The 18,463-nt window shown below is 37.2% G+C and overlaps 1 protein-coding gene across 3 annotated transcripts in view; it reads right to left on the reverse strand.

The window, feature by feature from the left end:
- The window catches only part of TTK (TTK protein kinase), a 37,478-nt gene extending 20,640 nt beyond the window's left edge, over positions 1–16,838 (reverse strand). For 2 of the 3 annotated variants that reach the window (XM_040598456.1, XM_040598455.1), the window contains exons 1-8: positions 16,661–16,838; positions 14,190–14,334; positions 13,695–13,917; positions 10,385–10,491; positions 5,509–5,649; positions 958–1,066; positions 801–873; positions 621–718 (exon numbers count right to left, since the gene is read on the reverse strand). In XM_040598456.1, the coding sequence (XP_040454390.1) occupies positions 621–718; positions 801–873; positions 958–1,066; positions 5,509–5,649; positions 10,385–10,491; positions 13,695–13,917; positions 14,190–14,334 (896 nt within the window). In that variant the 5' untranslated portion in view covers positions 16,661–16,838. Of the gene's footprint in view, positions 1–620; positions 719–800; positions 874–957; positions 1,067–5,508; positions 5,650–10,384; positions 10,492–13,694; positions 13,918–14,189; positions 14,335–14,844; positions 14,877–16,660 lie in introns of all 3 variants that reach the window. The other variant, XM_040598457.1, reaches the window with a different exon arrangement.
- Between the last annotated feature and the right edge of the window lie 1,625 nt (positions 16,839–18,463).

Genomic DNA, 18,463 nt, shown 5'->3' on the forward strand with positions numbered 1-18,463 from the left:
TTTTTCTTTATGTATTTCTCCCCAAAGTTCCCAATTCTGCATGAATTTAATAACACAGCAGTAAGGAAGGAAGAAAGTTAGCATAACATACTTGATGGCAGGGAGAAGCTTTCTCCTGTTTAATTTCAAGCTCCACTAGAGCCAGGTAACATGTAGCAAAGTGCTATCTTAGTTAGCAGAGGATTCCACTGCTAAATAGTTATTCAAACTAACATGAGCATAACCACTTCCTTAATATATAAGATTATATCTTATTTCTTAAGATATAATCATTATCACATGCGTTAAAAATGAGGATTTAGAAGTCTTTTGCAAGTTACATACTGCCTTATCTCTAATTTTAGAAACAGGAACACAGAAATGTAAAGTTTTTTCAAACAAAAATTATTTTGCCTTCGTCTCCATTTCTTTTGAGCCTACTGATTAGCCAGAACAAGAAATCGATCTTTGCATGCTTTTAGTTATTGTAATATCTACTGCAGCTATGGCTATTTGTCAATAAGCTTTAGATCGATTTTAACATTCTTAATATCTGACATTTCCACTATCCGATAAAAAGACTGTTGTAAAAAAAAAAAGTATTAAAATCTGTTATGCTGCAGTAAACCCAATAACCATACCTCTTCATAACACTAACTGGAAGTGGGACATCCATCTTCTCCACATCATCACCTGCATCAGTTACTAGTGTAACTGGAATCCTCCCAAAGGGGCAGGCCTAAGAGCAAACTGAAAGTTACCAGATGTATAAAGCGGAATGAAAAGTTTAAGATTTTGAAGCAAAACGTTACACGTTCTACCTGGTTAGATTTGTTTAGTGGTCTTAATGGATTGTGGTAATTAACTAGAGCATCAAGTTCCTGTGACTTCTCCCTGAAGACAAGAAAAAAAAATGCCACAAAACTGTGTTTGGTTTCAAACAATGTTTTAAGAAATTAAGTAAGTTCAAGCCATTACCCAAGCAAATGTCTGGTAACAGTAGAAGAATTTTCACCAGAATCATTCCTTTTTATGTTTTTGTGATTTCCAGCTATGCTCTGAAGTCCAGGCTCTTGTGTACTTGATACTGTAGGCAAATTAGTTAGAATTATTCAGATAATACTGCAGACTGTATTTGTTTTGAAAAGAAAAAATGTTCTTTTAAAAGCAAAAATTAAAACCACATAATTTGCAGTAATCTAGTATCAATGACATATCACTATTTTCTACTGATCTAATTATGTAAGACACTAATTCATGTAAAAAAAGAAAAAACCCAAGACTTACAAGCAGAAGGAGCTTTCCAGAATAAACATAGAATGGCCTGTAACAATTGTTAAATACATAAGCTACTTGTTTTCTACACAGCTATAGTTGTAAACTATGTTTAAACACATAAAAGGGAGATTAAAGATGTCCAAAGACTATCCAAGCAATTGAAGTGAAAAACCTCACTGTTAATCTTATCTTCTTATATAGGAGAAGGAATGCAAGCACTAAAACCATTGGTTTAAATAGTATCTTGGGGGAGTGAGGAAGAAACCCACGCTTTCAGAGCAAGATGATTTTCCAAATCTACATTCTGACAATAAACCTCTGCTCCAAAACAGCATCATCCAAAGGATGCTTCCATAGCTTGCTCCACAGGGATTCCCCAGGAGATTTCAAGCTGCTTACATTTGGATTCTTTCATTGTTCATTCCAATTATTTATCAGAAGGATAAGGACACCCACACCTAAGTAGCTATAATAAATCCTAAATCAAGCATCAAAACCTAGCCTGTTTCAGAGCTAGTATTTCAAAGATATAACTGTAGACAACACTTACAAACTCCCGGCTACTGCAGAGACCCAAGATATTGATCATATCCCTGACCTGTCCTCCTCCTGTTGAACCTTGCTTTTGTGCTGACTTCCTTTATGTGTATTTTATTTTGATACAACTTTTTGTGCTGTCTCTTATGTTTCTGTAGATTTGGATTTAAAGCATTTAACAGGTGCCTGCCATTGCAAAAGCATGCAGCTTTTCCATTCTAGTGGAAAGTATAAAAAAATAGTAATCACAACATAAATAGGTGAATCTTCCACAAGCGTATCTTCTCATTTAGGTTTTTCAGTACTGTTTCTGGAAGGCTGCGTTCTAAATCCCTAGAACTACCTACTGTGTCAGAGGAAGACAGAAGTCAGGGCATCAGAATTACCAATCATCAATTAAACACTTTTTCTCCCTCAGATCCTCCTTCCCCCTTAGAGAGGCACTTTAGATACAGACAGCTTTAGTCAATAAAACTCTAAGCAGCTTCCCATTTTCAATTATGAACATGGCTTTCATGCTGACAAATCCTAGGCTGAAATAAACTCCAGTATCACCTCCAAACCGACAGGCCACAGGCACACTCCCTTCTAAAGCCAACTCTACTAACCAGCTGAAGAATCTACTAGCTCAGTGAATTGTTATCAAAGACCTTTTGCGGGTTAGTCTGCCTCAATGTGCTGCCAACACAGCACATATAAATTCAACGGAATTATTCTAAGCAGTTAGTTGGGACAGCAAATGTGAGAGTGGTCACATGACAAGCTGTGCTCTACTGTCAGGTCAGAGAAGATCAAGGCAGGTAAGAGCCAACAGCTCATCTACCAGCCCCATCTTAATCTAGTAGAGAATCTTGCTCAGTTATTTAAGATCTGGCAAAAGCTGTATCAAGTTGCATATTAGCCTTGAAGTGACACATCAACTTCTAGTCACATATAACTTGACTTCTGGTTCTGTGTACTGTAAAGTACATATGAAATACATTTATTTGAAAAGTAATTCTAGAACCTCAAAACCCCAAATAATCAGCTCAGGACAACATGGTCATCATCCAAACTATTTTTGCCTAGAAGTGAAGGTCACTTCCCAGAGATGAGTAAGCGACCGCAAGTCAGAACACACTAATGCAAATACATCAGCACTTTTGTAACACATGAACTCATGTTCATGGGCAGTTACTACATACAAAAGGTAGATTAGAGTATATCTGAATAAAATATCTTACTCCACAATGTTCCCTAAATGAAGGCTTAATGTCTTACATTATTTTCCTGACAAACCCTTTTTAAAATTTAAATTTGTATCTGATTATTCAGATACATATTTTGTATTGTGGAAAAGATCTATTTAAGACAGACACCAAGGAACATGGATTTTAAAAAAACCCAAGAACTAAGATACTATACACTATGATCTCCTACATCACAGAGGCCTTGTTTTCCATTAGTACAGGAAATTATTTACTCTACCAATAAACAGAAGAAATCACGGCTATCCACAGCCTCTCAGGAAATCAGTTTAAGGACTTTTTTTACATACCATTTCTCTTAACATTTTAAAATCCTGGATCAGTTCATTAAAATTAATTTGATTTTTATTTGGAATCTTTGAACGTCCCCCTTCTAACTTCAGCGAGCAGAAGCCCAGACTTCTGACAAATCAACACTGCAGTACTACCTCTATTTAGTCCTTAATTTTTTGTAACCTACTTATGCCAATAAACCAAATATTTACTTCAGTTACATAGAGAAGTGCTTTAATGTATAACATAGTTCTAAGCTTTTGTTTACCTAACACTGAACATTGTTTTGAATTAGCACTTTAGCAATCCAGTACCATCACCACCTCACACATCCCACATTTTTTTCCATATACACAGAGACATTTGGTGGGGTTTTTTTTGCCCAAGCCTGCCACTGGATTCTCACATCCAGTTGGTGATCTACAATACTTCTGTTCCTTCACAGTCTGATACAGCCTATCTGCCTCATACTTCTCATGACTATGGTTGGACTCTGATCTTAACAGTCTTTTCCAAACTAAATTGCTCTAAAATGGTTCCATGACTTCATTTAAATACTAAATCACTTTTCCCCAACTAATCATGTTTTATTGCACCTGGTATGTTAAATAGATTAGATTGCTGTGCACGAATGAAAGACATGCGAAAGACAGGCAAAAAGGGAATTAAAGCAAAGGCTTCTAGACTTGCGGCACAGGTTTTATGCTTGTATTACTACACTACAACTGCTTAATTCCTGTCAACAGCTTTCTGAACAATCTTTTGAAGCTATGAAGGAATGCACTCATACATAACAGCACATCTGTTCTCAGATAAAACTTTCAAAAGCAGCTCTTTAAATAGTAACGTGAAACAAACAAGACAAATGCCTATACACAAAAACATTCTCTATTGCTCTAGAAGGACCATATAAATTCACTTAAAGACAAGTTCAGTGATTTAGGCCACATACATCCCTGTGTTTTAGAGTCTAGTGTTATTTACCTTTTAAACTTATCTTTTAATAGCTGAATTAATACTTAGCTTATTTAAATACCTGATGTTACAAGCTCATACAGATGAAAAACTAAGTAAGCCCATTCCTCCCCCAAAGTTCACTGCTTCCTAAATGGCAGACAGGGTTTTGCCATGTATTATTTCATAGGTATTCCCTTAGCTTTACAGCAAGTAAAGCCAATAACATGGCAGAAATTGCACAATCCAGGAAGGATATTCCACAATATATTCTCTTGTGGCACAGTACATCAGGTGTGGCACTTAAAGAGGTCTATATCTGATTAACGGTAAACAGAACAGACCCAAAAATAAAAGTTTACTAAAAAACTCAATACTAACTGTAAGTTAATGCCATATTGTAAGTGTTGCCAAACGTTTGGGGTTCCCCCCCCCCATAACTAGCATTTCACACACAGGTTGATTCAACAGGAGCCAGCCGTATCTCAAACCATGTTCATGAAGACATATCCCCAAGGAAATGTACGTGAGACATTTTGCCACGATCTGTCCTTATACAAAGGAAAAATATGGAACTGTTAAGCACCGCTCTTGGAAGAGTTAGTTACATGCACTTAAATACTGAAGTCTAATCATGTTTTTTTGCTCAATCCCACTCCAAATTTCTCTCGAAAGCTTCATAAGGCAACAATTCCCTTATTGAAGTTACATACCCAGCAAACAGTATCAGTTATGCTTTATGATACAGTCAGGCACTTCAATTTTGTACTGATAAATACATGGGTTTCATCCATTTGTAAAATAAATATAAGGTTGAAACTTAATTTTCCTAGATTTGACTTCACTGAGGTGATTGCCAGAACTTCAGTCTGCCACAAGATAGACCTCTAAGTAAACTATCTGTATAGTTTAGTCTGTTTCAGTTCTAATTCTTCTCTACCACCAATAGCTCTTATTTCACACTTTCAGCTGTAAGTTTCTATTACAAATACCTAACAACAGTCAGAGGAATGCCCTCTGCAGAATTAGAGAATCTACCAATTTATGGCTTCTGCAAACTACAATCACTGCACTGAAGATGGAGCCAAGTACTGAAGGAGTAAGATCGAGAATATAGATATGTCCGTTTTAGACAACGGCAGATTATGAGGTCTTATGTAGAAGGGACAAACATTAGATAGTTTTCAATCTAGAATTACAACATTCATAAACTCCACCAACATTAAGAAACTGCAGTTACCTGCTAAATTCTCCTTCTCATCTGAAAGCAACTGCTTTTTTTGTAAGTTAAAGTTTCGTAGAGCAGTTTCCAGCATTTCTAGTGGAACAGCAGAGCACTCCACAGCTTTCTGAAGGAGCTGCTTACACTTCTTCACATTTCCTAATTAGAAAGGCACAGAGAAATCAAGGAAATAAACAGTTACACTGGGGCAACACATTTAAAGATGTTATCACATTCATGCCATCTTACATTCACTTTGCATCATTCTCTGAAGCCATCATTCATTAGGCTTCCCCCACTTAGATATCCACTTTAAGAATACTGCCTGAGCTAGTTACAAGCGAGTCATGCAAAGTCAATTTTTCACATGAAGTTGACCACAGTCACAAAAATTGCTTTATAAAACTCAACACTACGTTCTCAGTATTTGTTTAGTGCTATAGGAACTACAAGGAAATACAACGTAAGTCCTAGAGTCCATTTTTTTTCCTGTAGTATCAGCAAGGAACAACTACCTTTATGGACTTCAGTTTCAATCTGACGAGATACAAACCTTTATCCTGTATGTATTAAGACATCTTTAATACATGTAATAAAGTTAAAAGCAGCTGCTATTAAATCAAACATTACTACAGTTAAAAAAGAAATTAAAAGGAAGGATATAGTTTCATTACAGTTTTACACGTTACTAAGTGCCATAAACAGAGACCGAAGAGAACTGGGCGGGGGGGGCTGTTAAAATATATTGAAAGCATTCAGTTTAAATGTATAAGCGTGTACACATACAGGTATTAAACATAGGAGTCAAGTAAGGAAAGCACACTGCAACCAAAATCTCTTCCTTGGTTTAGAGAGTTTCAGGGCAAAAGGATACGATGTTTTGTTATAGCTGTTGATTTCATTCCTCAGTGCCAAAACAGCAAAATGTAAACCACTTCTTGTATGTGTCTCATACATGTATACTTAAGTATTTCTTACACGATATAATAGTATTATTTCAGAGCTCCATGATGTCTCCAGCACTCATAACTCCACTGATAACTGAAGTTAGACGTCAATGTCGCCTGCAGTTCAGACTGGGGAGGGGAGTGGGGTGCATATATTAAGAACTTACACTTAAGTAACCTGTTTTAAGGATATTAACTGGATGTTGTTTCACACAGAAGCAAGGAAACACCAGAATAAGATTGGATATGATTTCTTTTAAATTCACGTGGTGCGTATTTGTTGTGACTTGTTTTTTAACCATATAATCAAGTACTACTTCCCTCAAATCCTTAGCAAGTAGATAGGCTTAGCATTTCTTTAAGAATCCCTAACCTGTGTTCTTCCTCTGGCTATATTTAGTAACCACAGGTCGCTTGAACAAGACCTGCTACTCAAAATGAAAGTAATTCCTCCTATATTATGTGCCTCAATAACAAAAAACACAATACCAGAACACCTATGTGAAAAATTAACTGCTCCATCCCCCTTAATAGACAAGGAACCAAGGCACAAGAGTAAAGTCAGAAGTTATCTTTGAGTTTCAATCAGTCCACTTCATCACATACAAAAAGCCTGAATGATCCACCTAGGCATAACATTTTATATACCAAAAGTAGTTTCATTTACAGTCATGGGTTCAGAGCAATTCACAAGCAAATCTTGCTTCAAGTACACTACCCAAGGCACACCAAAATTGAGGAAGAGACAGCTCCTCATCTGACTGATTTAAATGAAGTTGTATTCAGCATTTAAATAAAACAGAATGGCACCTTTATTGTGTCACTATTTTCAAGTCATGAATAATCAATTTATAATGAAAGCAGTCAATTTGTCAGCCATAATTTCAGAATTTTGACTTGAGCTTTAGCTCACAGTTTTGCTCAAAATGGGAAAGTCTATGTATAATTCACTTTTTCTTCTTAACACAAAGGGAAACATGCATTAATCCAGAAGCAACTGGCAGGCATGCCAAAGCACTGCTGAAATCACTGGGATGAGGAAATAGCAAAACACTACCTTCCACCTTTCCCTCTGACCTAAGCTGGACATACGCAGTAAAACAGGAACAGCACTCTTAAAGGAACAATATAAACTCCTATGTTTAGTCCCCTTTGAAGCACCCAGCAGGGACACTACAGCTCCATACCCATCACCAAACGTTAATTAGACCAGCTCAAGGATAAAATGTATCTGAGCACATGCTGGAGATAAAATCAATCACAAATAGCTTATTCCTTTGAGATTCGGAAGGTTCATTTTAGGTTGACTATTTGCTATCAAATTAAGAGAAACTATTGTACAAACATTCCATCGGTACAAGGTAATTAAAACTCATAAGTAATTGTGATACAAGGATTAATTTAGTCATTGGTAACCCAGTGGTACCTTTTCTACACTTTGGTTAAACAAAACCTGTTGTGTATGAACTTATTTGACAATATCTTTATTACTGCAGTATTACTAGTTTATTATCTTTTTTAATAAGCATACAGTGTTCACTAAACAAATCAGCTACCTTTTACTACTGTTTATAAGTTCTACACCACAAGTTCATATTGGAACAAGACCAGATAACAGATTCATCTGACACAAAAACGTGGAGTTTCAAGTCAAATATGCAATTTTTTGTCTTCCCCTCTGTGTGGAGGAGTCCTACTTAGATCCTTCTTCCATCAATTAAACACATGCCATGTATTTCTGAGGGGGATTTCCACAACCTTTCCTCCTCCACTACAAATAAACTTATTAGTTAAAAAAAAACAGAAAGCCTAAGACAAATGACTATTTACTTACTGATTTTATTGAAATTACTCTTCTTCATGGGACACTTTGAACATCTAAAAGAAATCCTAATACAGTTTAAAAAGTACTGGACCAAAAGCCTATTTCCCACTGGTAGTGGTTTTGTCCATAAACAGATGTAAACAAAGAGGAACATCTAGTAAGACACATTCAGAATCCACAGTGTAGAACAGACAGTTTATTGTAGTTAATTTTGGGGAGAATTTTTCATACTAGGCAATATACAACAGCTTGCATGGTACTGATAAAATCCATGAAGAAAAACAAACCACAAAAACTTCAAAATATATCGACCAAGGCTACTTGGTTCAAAGAAAACTGCTTTCATGGAAACTGCTAGTCTTTCTGATAGAGCAAAGCTGTTAAATGGAGGAGATAAACAGGGTGACAGATGATTGCTCAAATCTACCACAGAAAGAAAATTAAAGACATCTGAAAATATGAGCCTGTGGGTAGGCAGCACAACCCTGCTACCATGTGCCAAGGCCACCCTCCCCTACACACAGCAAGAAGGAAGCAACGTCAGCCCAGATGAACTTGGAGTACTGGCCCAAAGTGTTGAAGACCTATTGCTCTAGATATATTAAAGTATAACTTAATAGTCTAGAGGGAGAACTGGAAAAGGAAAAGCAAGAAAAAACCTCAGGAGTTTACTAAGTGAAGGGAAAAGGAAAAAAAGAACAAGTGATGCCAAGGCAATCATTCATCACCTCCTACCAGCAGGCCAATGCCCAGCCAGTCTCCAAGCATCTGCTGCTGTGGAAAGACTATTCCTCCAGGGTTTTTTTATTGATGATCATGATGCTATATGGCATGGAACATCCCTTTGGTCAATTTGGGTGTCCTGGTTTCAGCTGGGATACAGCTAATTTTCTTCCTAGCAGCTGGTACAGTGCAGTGTTTTGGATTTGGTATGAGAACAATGTTGATAACACACTGATGTTTTTCTTGTTGCTAGGTCATATTTGACCTAAGACAAGGACTTTTCAATTTCTCAGGCCTTGCCAGCAGGGCACAAGAAACAGAGGGGACACAGCCAGGACAGCTGACCTGAACGAAGCCAGAGGCGTGGGTATTCCATACCCTATGTCCCAGCTGCATCCCCTGCCAAACTCTTGCCCACCCCCAGCCTTTGGACAGAGGAGAAGCCAAGCAAGAAACAGAAATCATTGACCTTGTGCAAGCCCAGTTCAGCAGCACACCAGTGTTTTAACTGTTACCAACACTGTTGTAGTCACATGTCCAAAACACAGCATCATATGAGCTGTTAAGAAAATTAACCCCACCCAAGCCAGATCCAGTACACCAAGGAACACTATAAAGAAGGGAACCTTAAAGAAGGAAACCAGAATTTAAGAGACATTATCACCCTCCTATCAGAATGGCTTGCCTAAAACACTGCTGTGTGGCACCGTGCGACAAAGACTACCATTCTGTTTTGGATACTGACAAACTGCCCCCCTGTTTGACTGGAACATGACATCTATGGGACTGTCAAAGAAGTCAGTCCACAGCATTTGTGAGATAAGATAAGATATGAAGCATCTCCACTCTCCTAACATGTACGTTCAACAATGGAACAAGAAACAGAATCAAAATCCAACTGCTAGCTACTTAAGAACCTGAGTGGCAGGGGGGAAATTTAATTGGACCAAATTACAATTTTACAGTGTATTTTGGTTTAATAAAAAAGAAACAAAGTCTACAGTTGCTGTTTGGAAAGAGCAAGAATTTCTTCCACAAGCAAGCTGAAAAAAAAAGGGAAACTACCACTCAAATTTGAGCACCATTTTTCAACAAAGCAAAAGCCTTACTCACACCTCCCACTGCAAGACCTAAGCTTAGAAAAAGAACAGATATCACTGCCAATTTTCACCTTGTTTGAACATTATTTCTAAAAAGAAAATATACTTAAGAACTATGCGCATATTTTTATTAAAAAGCGAACTCACATTCCTGTTAAATTTCAATCAAAAAAGAAAATCTAGCTTTTTCTTTTTCTGCTTTAAAACCTACTCATTTCTTTGCAAACTACATAATAGAAGTTTAAAACAACAAAACCCAGAACACAGAAAAGCAACACCAAACAAGTTTTTCTACACACCTTGTGATAGCTCAAACTGTGCAAAAGCCACATGGACAAAAGCAAATCTCTTGCAGTTCAGTTTGGCCAGATGAAATTGGTCCCGTGCCTCCTCTGGATCTTGAAGACTGTAAAGACAGCATAACAATAGTTACACAAAGGTAAAGACCCTAAGTAACAAGGATGAAGTTCCATGTGCTAAGTGATGGCACTAGATAATTCTGGAAAAGCAATCCATCCATAGCTGAAGTTTTCCCTCTTTCTCAGAGTCATCAGTACAAATACGCAGAGTCTTAAAAAGCTAAATAATTGTAAGATATTAACCTGATCCTTTCCAAAAAACAATGTATTGAAACCTGACGAGAAAGATTGAGGACTCATTCTTTGTCCCCACTTAAATTATTCCTCAAAATATGTATATATTTTCCCTCAGAACACCCACCTGTAGCCCTCCCAAGGTACAGGCTGACGTATCTAGAGTAAAATCTCTGGATGCATCCACTTCTGTACTAGGGAGATTGCAAGGCAGGAGGGACAAGGAAAAGACTGCTTTAGAAACAACAAGCATGGAAAAGTGTTTTGCATTAATCAAATCAGAAGAAATGTTATATACACTATTAGTTATATCCTGCAGCAATATGGTCACAAAGTTTCCAATCCATTACATTAAAGCAATACCGAACTAAGATTTGTTAGAGCTCATGAGCTTTTCTACATTGAAGAGCTTCTGCAACTGCACTCAAGTTGTCAGATTCCCTTAGAAGAGACGTAGGTAACTGAAGGAAGTTGCTTCTGTTGCTACATCTAGAATACCATACCTACAGAAAACTAGGACACAAGCATTTACCCAATAGCTACCTCTATCAAGGGTTCTATGGGAACAGACTCTTACAAGACATAGGGAATTCATCCTGTTATTCCCCATACTCCCAGACAGCACAGTCTTATCAGTTAAATTTGGTAGCACAAGGTGGATTTAAGTGTTTTCTGCAGACACGCCACAATCAGTAATGGCAAACGTGGTATACTTCAAAAACGTGCCACAAAGTCCAGACAAGATACTCCACATTTACGTTTCTTTTCTTTTACTAGGTTTTAATCCTAGTTTTACATTCAGCCATAGATTGCTAAGTTAGGAACTGAGATACTTACACAAAGTACACAAACATTTAAATATTCTAAAGGATCTACAGCTTAAGTAAATACTCTTCAAGACAAGACACCCAAATCTATGACTATGAAATAAGTTAACATTACTTTTCAATGGTCTCCCTTCCCCCTTTTTAATATTAAAAAAGTTATTTTAACACTTCTTTTCAGCAAAATCCATAATCAAGAAATAAAGAAATTTCTTTCAAAATTCCACCCTGGTTCAACAGGTAAACAAAGGTAGCACTTAGGAGTGGGGACAGTGAAAAATTTGACAATGGCTTAAGACATACGTACAGAAAAATACAACACAAAGCTAAATGGAACATATTTCCAGTAGAAATATGTGGAATTAAGAATGAGAAAAGTCTCTACCATAGTTTAGGCATCTTACTGGACTCCAGTAAGTTTAATAAACTTGGCTATGATCATCCAAAGTGACAGGACAAAGAATAACCCATCTCCAGGCAAAGTCAGAGTAACAAAAAATTAAGCTGTAACATGAATTACATTCCCTTACAGAGGTGTATTAAATTTTAAGTTCCTGTAGAAATCAGCAACAACTCTGACAGTACAAGACCTAAGTTAGCAACAGGCATCAAGTGCCACACACTTGGTGGCACTGTGCTACAGCCAGAAGCATTACATGAAAGCAGGCCTAGCATGGTTAGTGTGCTATATACAGATAATCACAGATGCAGCTGACTGTTCACATTTGCCTGTTTCAGAGCGTCCAAGGGTTCTTCAAACCACCTCAGTATCCTAATACATCAAAAGGTTTTGGCATAGTCAGATGGCAGCTAGAGAAGATACCAGTACAACACAGGTCCAGTGCCAAGAAAGGAATAATCCAGCTTAGATCAGAAGAAAAGCATTGATGCCAACAGACACTAAAATCTCAAGCTGTTGTCACTGCTTCTGAAGTTTGTGATGCTCTGTTGTACTTTTCCTGTTAGGTGGAACTTTTGGGAGAACAGCAAACAGAACCCTACTGAAGAGCACCCTTCTCCCAAAGACACCTAGAAAGTATTAGTTGGAAGCCTGTGCTGCACAACTTCTGTTCTGAGGAAAAACAACTAACCTTCAAATAAGAAAACCTTCTCTCAGCGTCTTTAAGGACAGGAGCTCTTTCTGGAAGATGTGCTTTACTCCACTTACACAGAAACACCTTAGCTCTTCAAGGTACTAAGGATTCATGGCAGGTCTTGCTCACTCCTGCTTGTTTCTCAACAGTAGTCAGACAACTTCCATTCTACACTTTCAGTTTACACTGATGCAGCAAGACCCATGCAAATGCTATTATAGACAAAAAAGTAGACAACATCATCCTGCAAGATCAAGCCACCTGCCTAAAAGCCGAACCAGAGGACACACAAGAAACAAAAAGACCAGCTATATTCACTGGAAGACCACATGTTCAACTCATAATAGTTATGGATTGCTGCAGTGTTAAAACAGAGCCTTTCAATATTTTCTACAATGCTATTTCAAGTGATAAAGGAAATCTTGCAAAAAGAAATTGGTTTTGTCCCAAATTATGACTGAATAAAGCAATAAATGACTACAATCAAAACTAACTTCATCAGTATGGAAGTACAGAATGATGTTCTGAGACATACTTCCTACCCTACAGCAGCTAATTTAATGTAGCTGGGATGAGTCTTTCCTAACAAGGGAGAAGGACTAGCCAAGGACAGACCACCATGGTTTGACTAGATGGATTAGATAGTAGCAAACCACCTACCTCACAGCCAAACTATAGAAGTCCACGCGGAAATTAATCCTAACTTACAACATAAAGTGTAATATACAGATTATAGATACCCAAAGTTATATCAGATCTCACCCATACAGCTTCTTTTGAGCTGAAGTATAACGCTGAAAATAAAGTGCCTCATGCCGTTTCCCCATAGAAGCCAGAAAAAACCCCGCATGTTAACATCTCTAAATCAAATACCTCTGAACAATCATGTTTATTACCATACACAAAAAATGCAAGTACTGTGGAGACAACAGATAAGCTGACTAGCCAAAGCTGCTCAGTTTCAAGAAGCCTATATGAAAACATCCACACTCAAAATAATTTGTTGCAGAAACCACTAAAAAAAACCCAAGCTATTTTTATCATCATTCAAATGCATGATTCTTAATTATAAGTTCTTATATTGAAATTTATACTTACGCTTTCAACTCGGCAAATCTCACAAGGATGCGAGCATAGCTCTCATCTTCACTATGCTTTTCTGCAGGTAACGCTGTCACTGCTTGACTGTAACGACCAATGAGTGTATTCAGCAGGTTAACGTCCATCTGAGGAATACCCTTCTTCTCTAGCCGAAGCAAAAAACACAGCCAATCTTCTGGATTATTTGTCAGCATTATCTGATTAACAGTTCCCGAGTTATCTAACAGTAAAACAACAAAGAAGATTGATTCAAACTGCAGCAAACATGAACAGAGGAAAAAACTTTTTATAAGATCTCATGTAAGATGACTAGTAGTTTAAGAAAAAGTTAGAGCAACACAGTTAACTAAAACAAGGAGAGATTAAATGTATTTTGTGGTCATTAATATTAAAGAAATGTAAAATGTTAAACTTAAATCCTTTCAGTTAATGGTTCTTTTGTTAGGTTAAGAAATGTTGTTACTCTGGTGTCAATTGTGCAAACACACATACCTGTTGTATCAGCCAAGATTTTAGTACAGTTAAGCTCATCTGTGATGCTGTCTTCATTTCTGTACTTGTTTTTCAAGTCTCTAACTCTATTCATGATTGAAGCAATTTGTGGCAACCCCCTTTCACTTAAGTCATCTTCCTCCATCTGCAGACACAAGGTGAAAAACCAATTAAGTTACTGAAGAAGCCTGTTGTAGCTCACCTGAATTGGAATTACCATGAGAAAGCCTCTCATATATACTTTGCAGCTTGAGACTCAACCACACTATGTAACACGAACATTCCATTAAGCCTTTGTCAAGATAGTTACACAAGTGAACTTAGCAGAAGCCAACTTTGATGAGCAAAAAGAATCCGTACTTAACTCATCTGCCAAAATACTAGTCCATGCTTCACAGTAGCCCTTTCCAATAAGGTATATCCAATGTTTGAATAAAATGGAGGTGGGATATGCTGCCTGAATAGTTATGTCTATTGCATTAAATCACATCCTGAATCCATAGATTAGGATGGCTAAGAGGCAGTCCTCCTAGCCACAAACTCCTGCCACTTCTCTTGAATAAACAGCAACTGAACAAGCATTTGTCAAGACTTCATGGTGACCTGGCTCAGGGACAAATCCCAGCAGAAAACTACATAAAGGGAGAGCTTTTACCTTTTTGCGTTATGTTTTTCCTGCTCTCTCAGCTGTGTCACCATATGGAGAAGAGAAAGGAAAGGCAAGAAGGAGAGACTTTCATTTGATGACACCTGTAAGGCTGGGTTAGACTACCTTAGATGTGTCAACCTACACGCACACCTTGTTTAAACATAAACACTTTTCATATGGAAAGAAAACTTGATAGTATAAACTTCCAAATTTGAACAATATTTGTTTTTTCCATCACAGGTATAACTTAAGAGTTGAAATCAGGACTTAAGAGATACTTACAACCCATCTTTTAGCCTTACTTCCTCTTTAACAGCATGGTATTTTTATTTAACATAACACATGTTTAATTGGACAGTGAGATGTGGTCTGAAAAATACCAGTCCGTCCTTGCTATGCCTCAATTTTACCATTAACATTCTCTAAAGCACTTCAATGAAATGCAGTGCACTTATTTATACCACTGAGATTCTAAATCAAACATTCTGAAATAGTTACTTGTCGTAGTTCTCATTAACTTCCACTGTTGCAAAATTTTTACCACCTAGATGTCTATCCAAAAGGATTCATTCTAAGCAATTACACAAAGACAAACCACTGAAAACAGGTGAACCAGTAGGCATAACAAAATTACTACATTACATCACTTGTAATAAATAATATTCAATTTTTGTATTAATTCCTGGCTAGAACGTCTGCTTTACTAAGGAATACAATCCCAACACTGAAACTACAAACTGATGGTGGAAGGGCAGGCTAGACAGAAGACACTAATCAGAAGATGAGTAAAGTACACAAACGAAACACCAAAGACATCTGCACAGTTTCACTAAGTATGTGCAGGTTGAGAGAACCCTAAAGCAAATCTGTGTACTCCATCAACTACTAAGAATTATGTCCACATAACTGGAGTAATTTGAGGCTTACAAAAGAAAATATTAGGAACATTAAGACAAAACTATGTCTAATTAACATATATGTATATATATTCTATAATGTCTGTGTTCAGGAAAGGCAAACTTTTATGCACATTTCCAAAGAACAAGCCATATCACTTTTTCAAAGGATACACACAGCCTCACTGACATGGGTGGCAGCTTACTAGTAAAAGAGAACAGTTTTCTTTACTCAGAGGCATGCTACACAAACCCCTCTCTGTATGCCTACATTTGACCAACACTTTGCAAATTCATTCAATTATTTTATCTAATTTATTATTCTTATTTTATTTTATTTTTCAGGCTTATTATTCAGGCTATCCTGAAACTGGCTCTGTAAACTGCTCCATCTTTTGGGGATCACGTTGCTAAAAGTTACATAGGCGATTACTGTAGCAAAGACTGTTCATGTGCCAGTTTAGCAATGATATGCATTTACTTTATAGGAAAACACACATTTGTCTCTTTGTAAGGGAGATGTTGGTACACGTTGCGGTTTTGCCTTTTCTAAATATAGCAAAAGGGGCTACAGGAACTCAGATACTCCAAATCTCCTCTTTACGGGTGTGAATATCCTTAAAGATCTGTCCTTGAGCTGTACCCATCCCCTCAAAGTACAGATGAAGTCAGCTTCTCCAGAACCTGAAGCACCAAGATCAAAAGTTTACCTTATGTTCAGTAATACCATGATCCCTTATTACAACTGTAACTGCTAACAATTCCCAGATGGATTTTGTCATTTTAAACACAATATTTATATTTTCATCACCAATGTAAAAGGCTCGTTATCCTTTCTGTAGTGATGGCTTGCCAAATATACTAAGAAAAAAGTAATTTTCTGTATAAATTTCATCTTAACTCTCATCAATATGCATCCAGCTTACATTTCTGGTGTGCTGCTTAACTGTTCAAGGTTTGATGCGTACTATATGGAGAAAAACTCTCTGGAAGAATGGATATATCTTTTTTACAAGGCAAGATGGATGGAGGGTCAGGCTCTCTCAGATGATCCCAAGAATCCAACAAAGGCAAGAAACATAGCTCTCCATCCTGAAGAAGTTCCTGTGTATCAAAAACAGAATGGTTACACATTGAAAAGTAAATTACTATCAGTATACCCTTGTAAGCTTGACTAATCTCCATGACACCCCAGAAATACAGTTATCATTAAATCAATAAAACTGTCTAGCTAGGAACAAAAACAGAACAAAAATGCTCAAAGACTACTTTTGGACTGAGGGCAAGCACTTCCGAGTGTGTCAGCTTATTATGACATTTACAGATAAAAAAATGCACTAAGGGCATACTCACTTTATTGTCATGATTTGCAACTAATCTTTCTACTCATGCCAAAGTACAACCACAAGCAAGTATTCAGTCTCATTTTGGCTTAATCTGCTGTATGATTACTTTTAAAGAAAGCATTTGCCATGAATGCACTTCAAAGAGAGAAGTTCAAACTGACAAGATGGCAAAGAGCTAGAAGAGCAACATGCCATTATATATGCGCTCAACAGGAACTCAGCTTTTAACTGCAAAGCTACATGGCAGCACATCTGAGATTTAGAAGTCCATACAGGAAAGGAAGTTAGGGACAGGGAACCAACAACAGGGAAAATATGTATGCAGACATCAGACAGAACTACCTCTAAAAAAGGCATAGTAGTTTAACTTCAGCCCCTCATACAGATCCACTAAATAGAGAGCCAAGGGACAGAGACTAGAAAGCTGTGTATGTTGTAAATGGATAAAGTGGCAGTACAGGCTAGCCATAGGATTTCACATGTAATACACTCAAGAACATTAATAATAAAGAGAAACAATAGCATCCAGTCTTGAAATAGTGGATTTGCTGTCTTACACTATTGGCTCAAATTCTGAATAGAGCCAGATAGTTTTTCCTCAAATGCAAACTTTGAGAAAAACATGAAAATACTTTTTAATTATTGAACAAAAAGGTACACTTCCTACCTCTGGTATCTACTGACATTTTGCATCTGTCTATCCAAGCAGGTGTAGAGGGCAGCAGAAGTTTTTAGCAAGTGCCCAAGAGCTTGCCTGGCTTTTTTCCTCCTAGCGACTTAATTTCTTTTACTAAGCTGATCAATGTTATCCTATTTACCTGTATTTTCCTTATATCTCCACACCATTGCGGCTATACTGTTATCCTTAAATATTTGTTTGTTAACTTTAGTAGATGCTTGGAACAGGCAAACTACATGCTGAAGTCCTCTACTCTGTGTAGAGGAGGTAAAATGCCACCTATCTCTCTAAATCAGAAGCTTCACCCATGCATATGTTCTCTGACATTTTCCCTTCCTATGCAGAAGGATCACACACAAGAGGGAAAAACTAACCTTAGCCACCTTCTACAGTATTTGCATCATTCTGTTCATATATTCAGTTAATTCTTTTGCAGTGCTCACTATTTAAGCAAAGGTGCACAGGTTTGCATGTAGTATAGAAAATGCTGTCAGTTACAGGAAGTAGAACCATCTCCAAGAGCAGTTAAATCAACTTGAACACACTACAGTACTACTAAACACCCTTCCTGAACATTAGGTTCTACTACGTGGGCATTTAAGTGTTTCAAACTTCCTGCCCTCAGGATCTTGCCACCCACATTCAAGGCAAGTAAGAATGGAAAGATGCAACACACAACCATCTTCAGAAACACATGGCATTGT

Source organism: Falco naumanni, chromosome 6 (genome assembly GCF_017639655.2).
Source record: "Falco naumanni isolate bFalNau1 chromosome 6, bFalNau1.pat, whole genome shotgun sequence".
NCBI lineage: Eukaryota > Metazoa > Chordata > Aves > Falconiformes > Falconidae > Falco > Falco naumanni.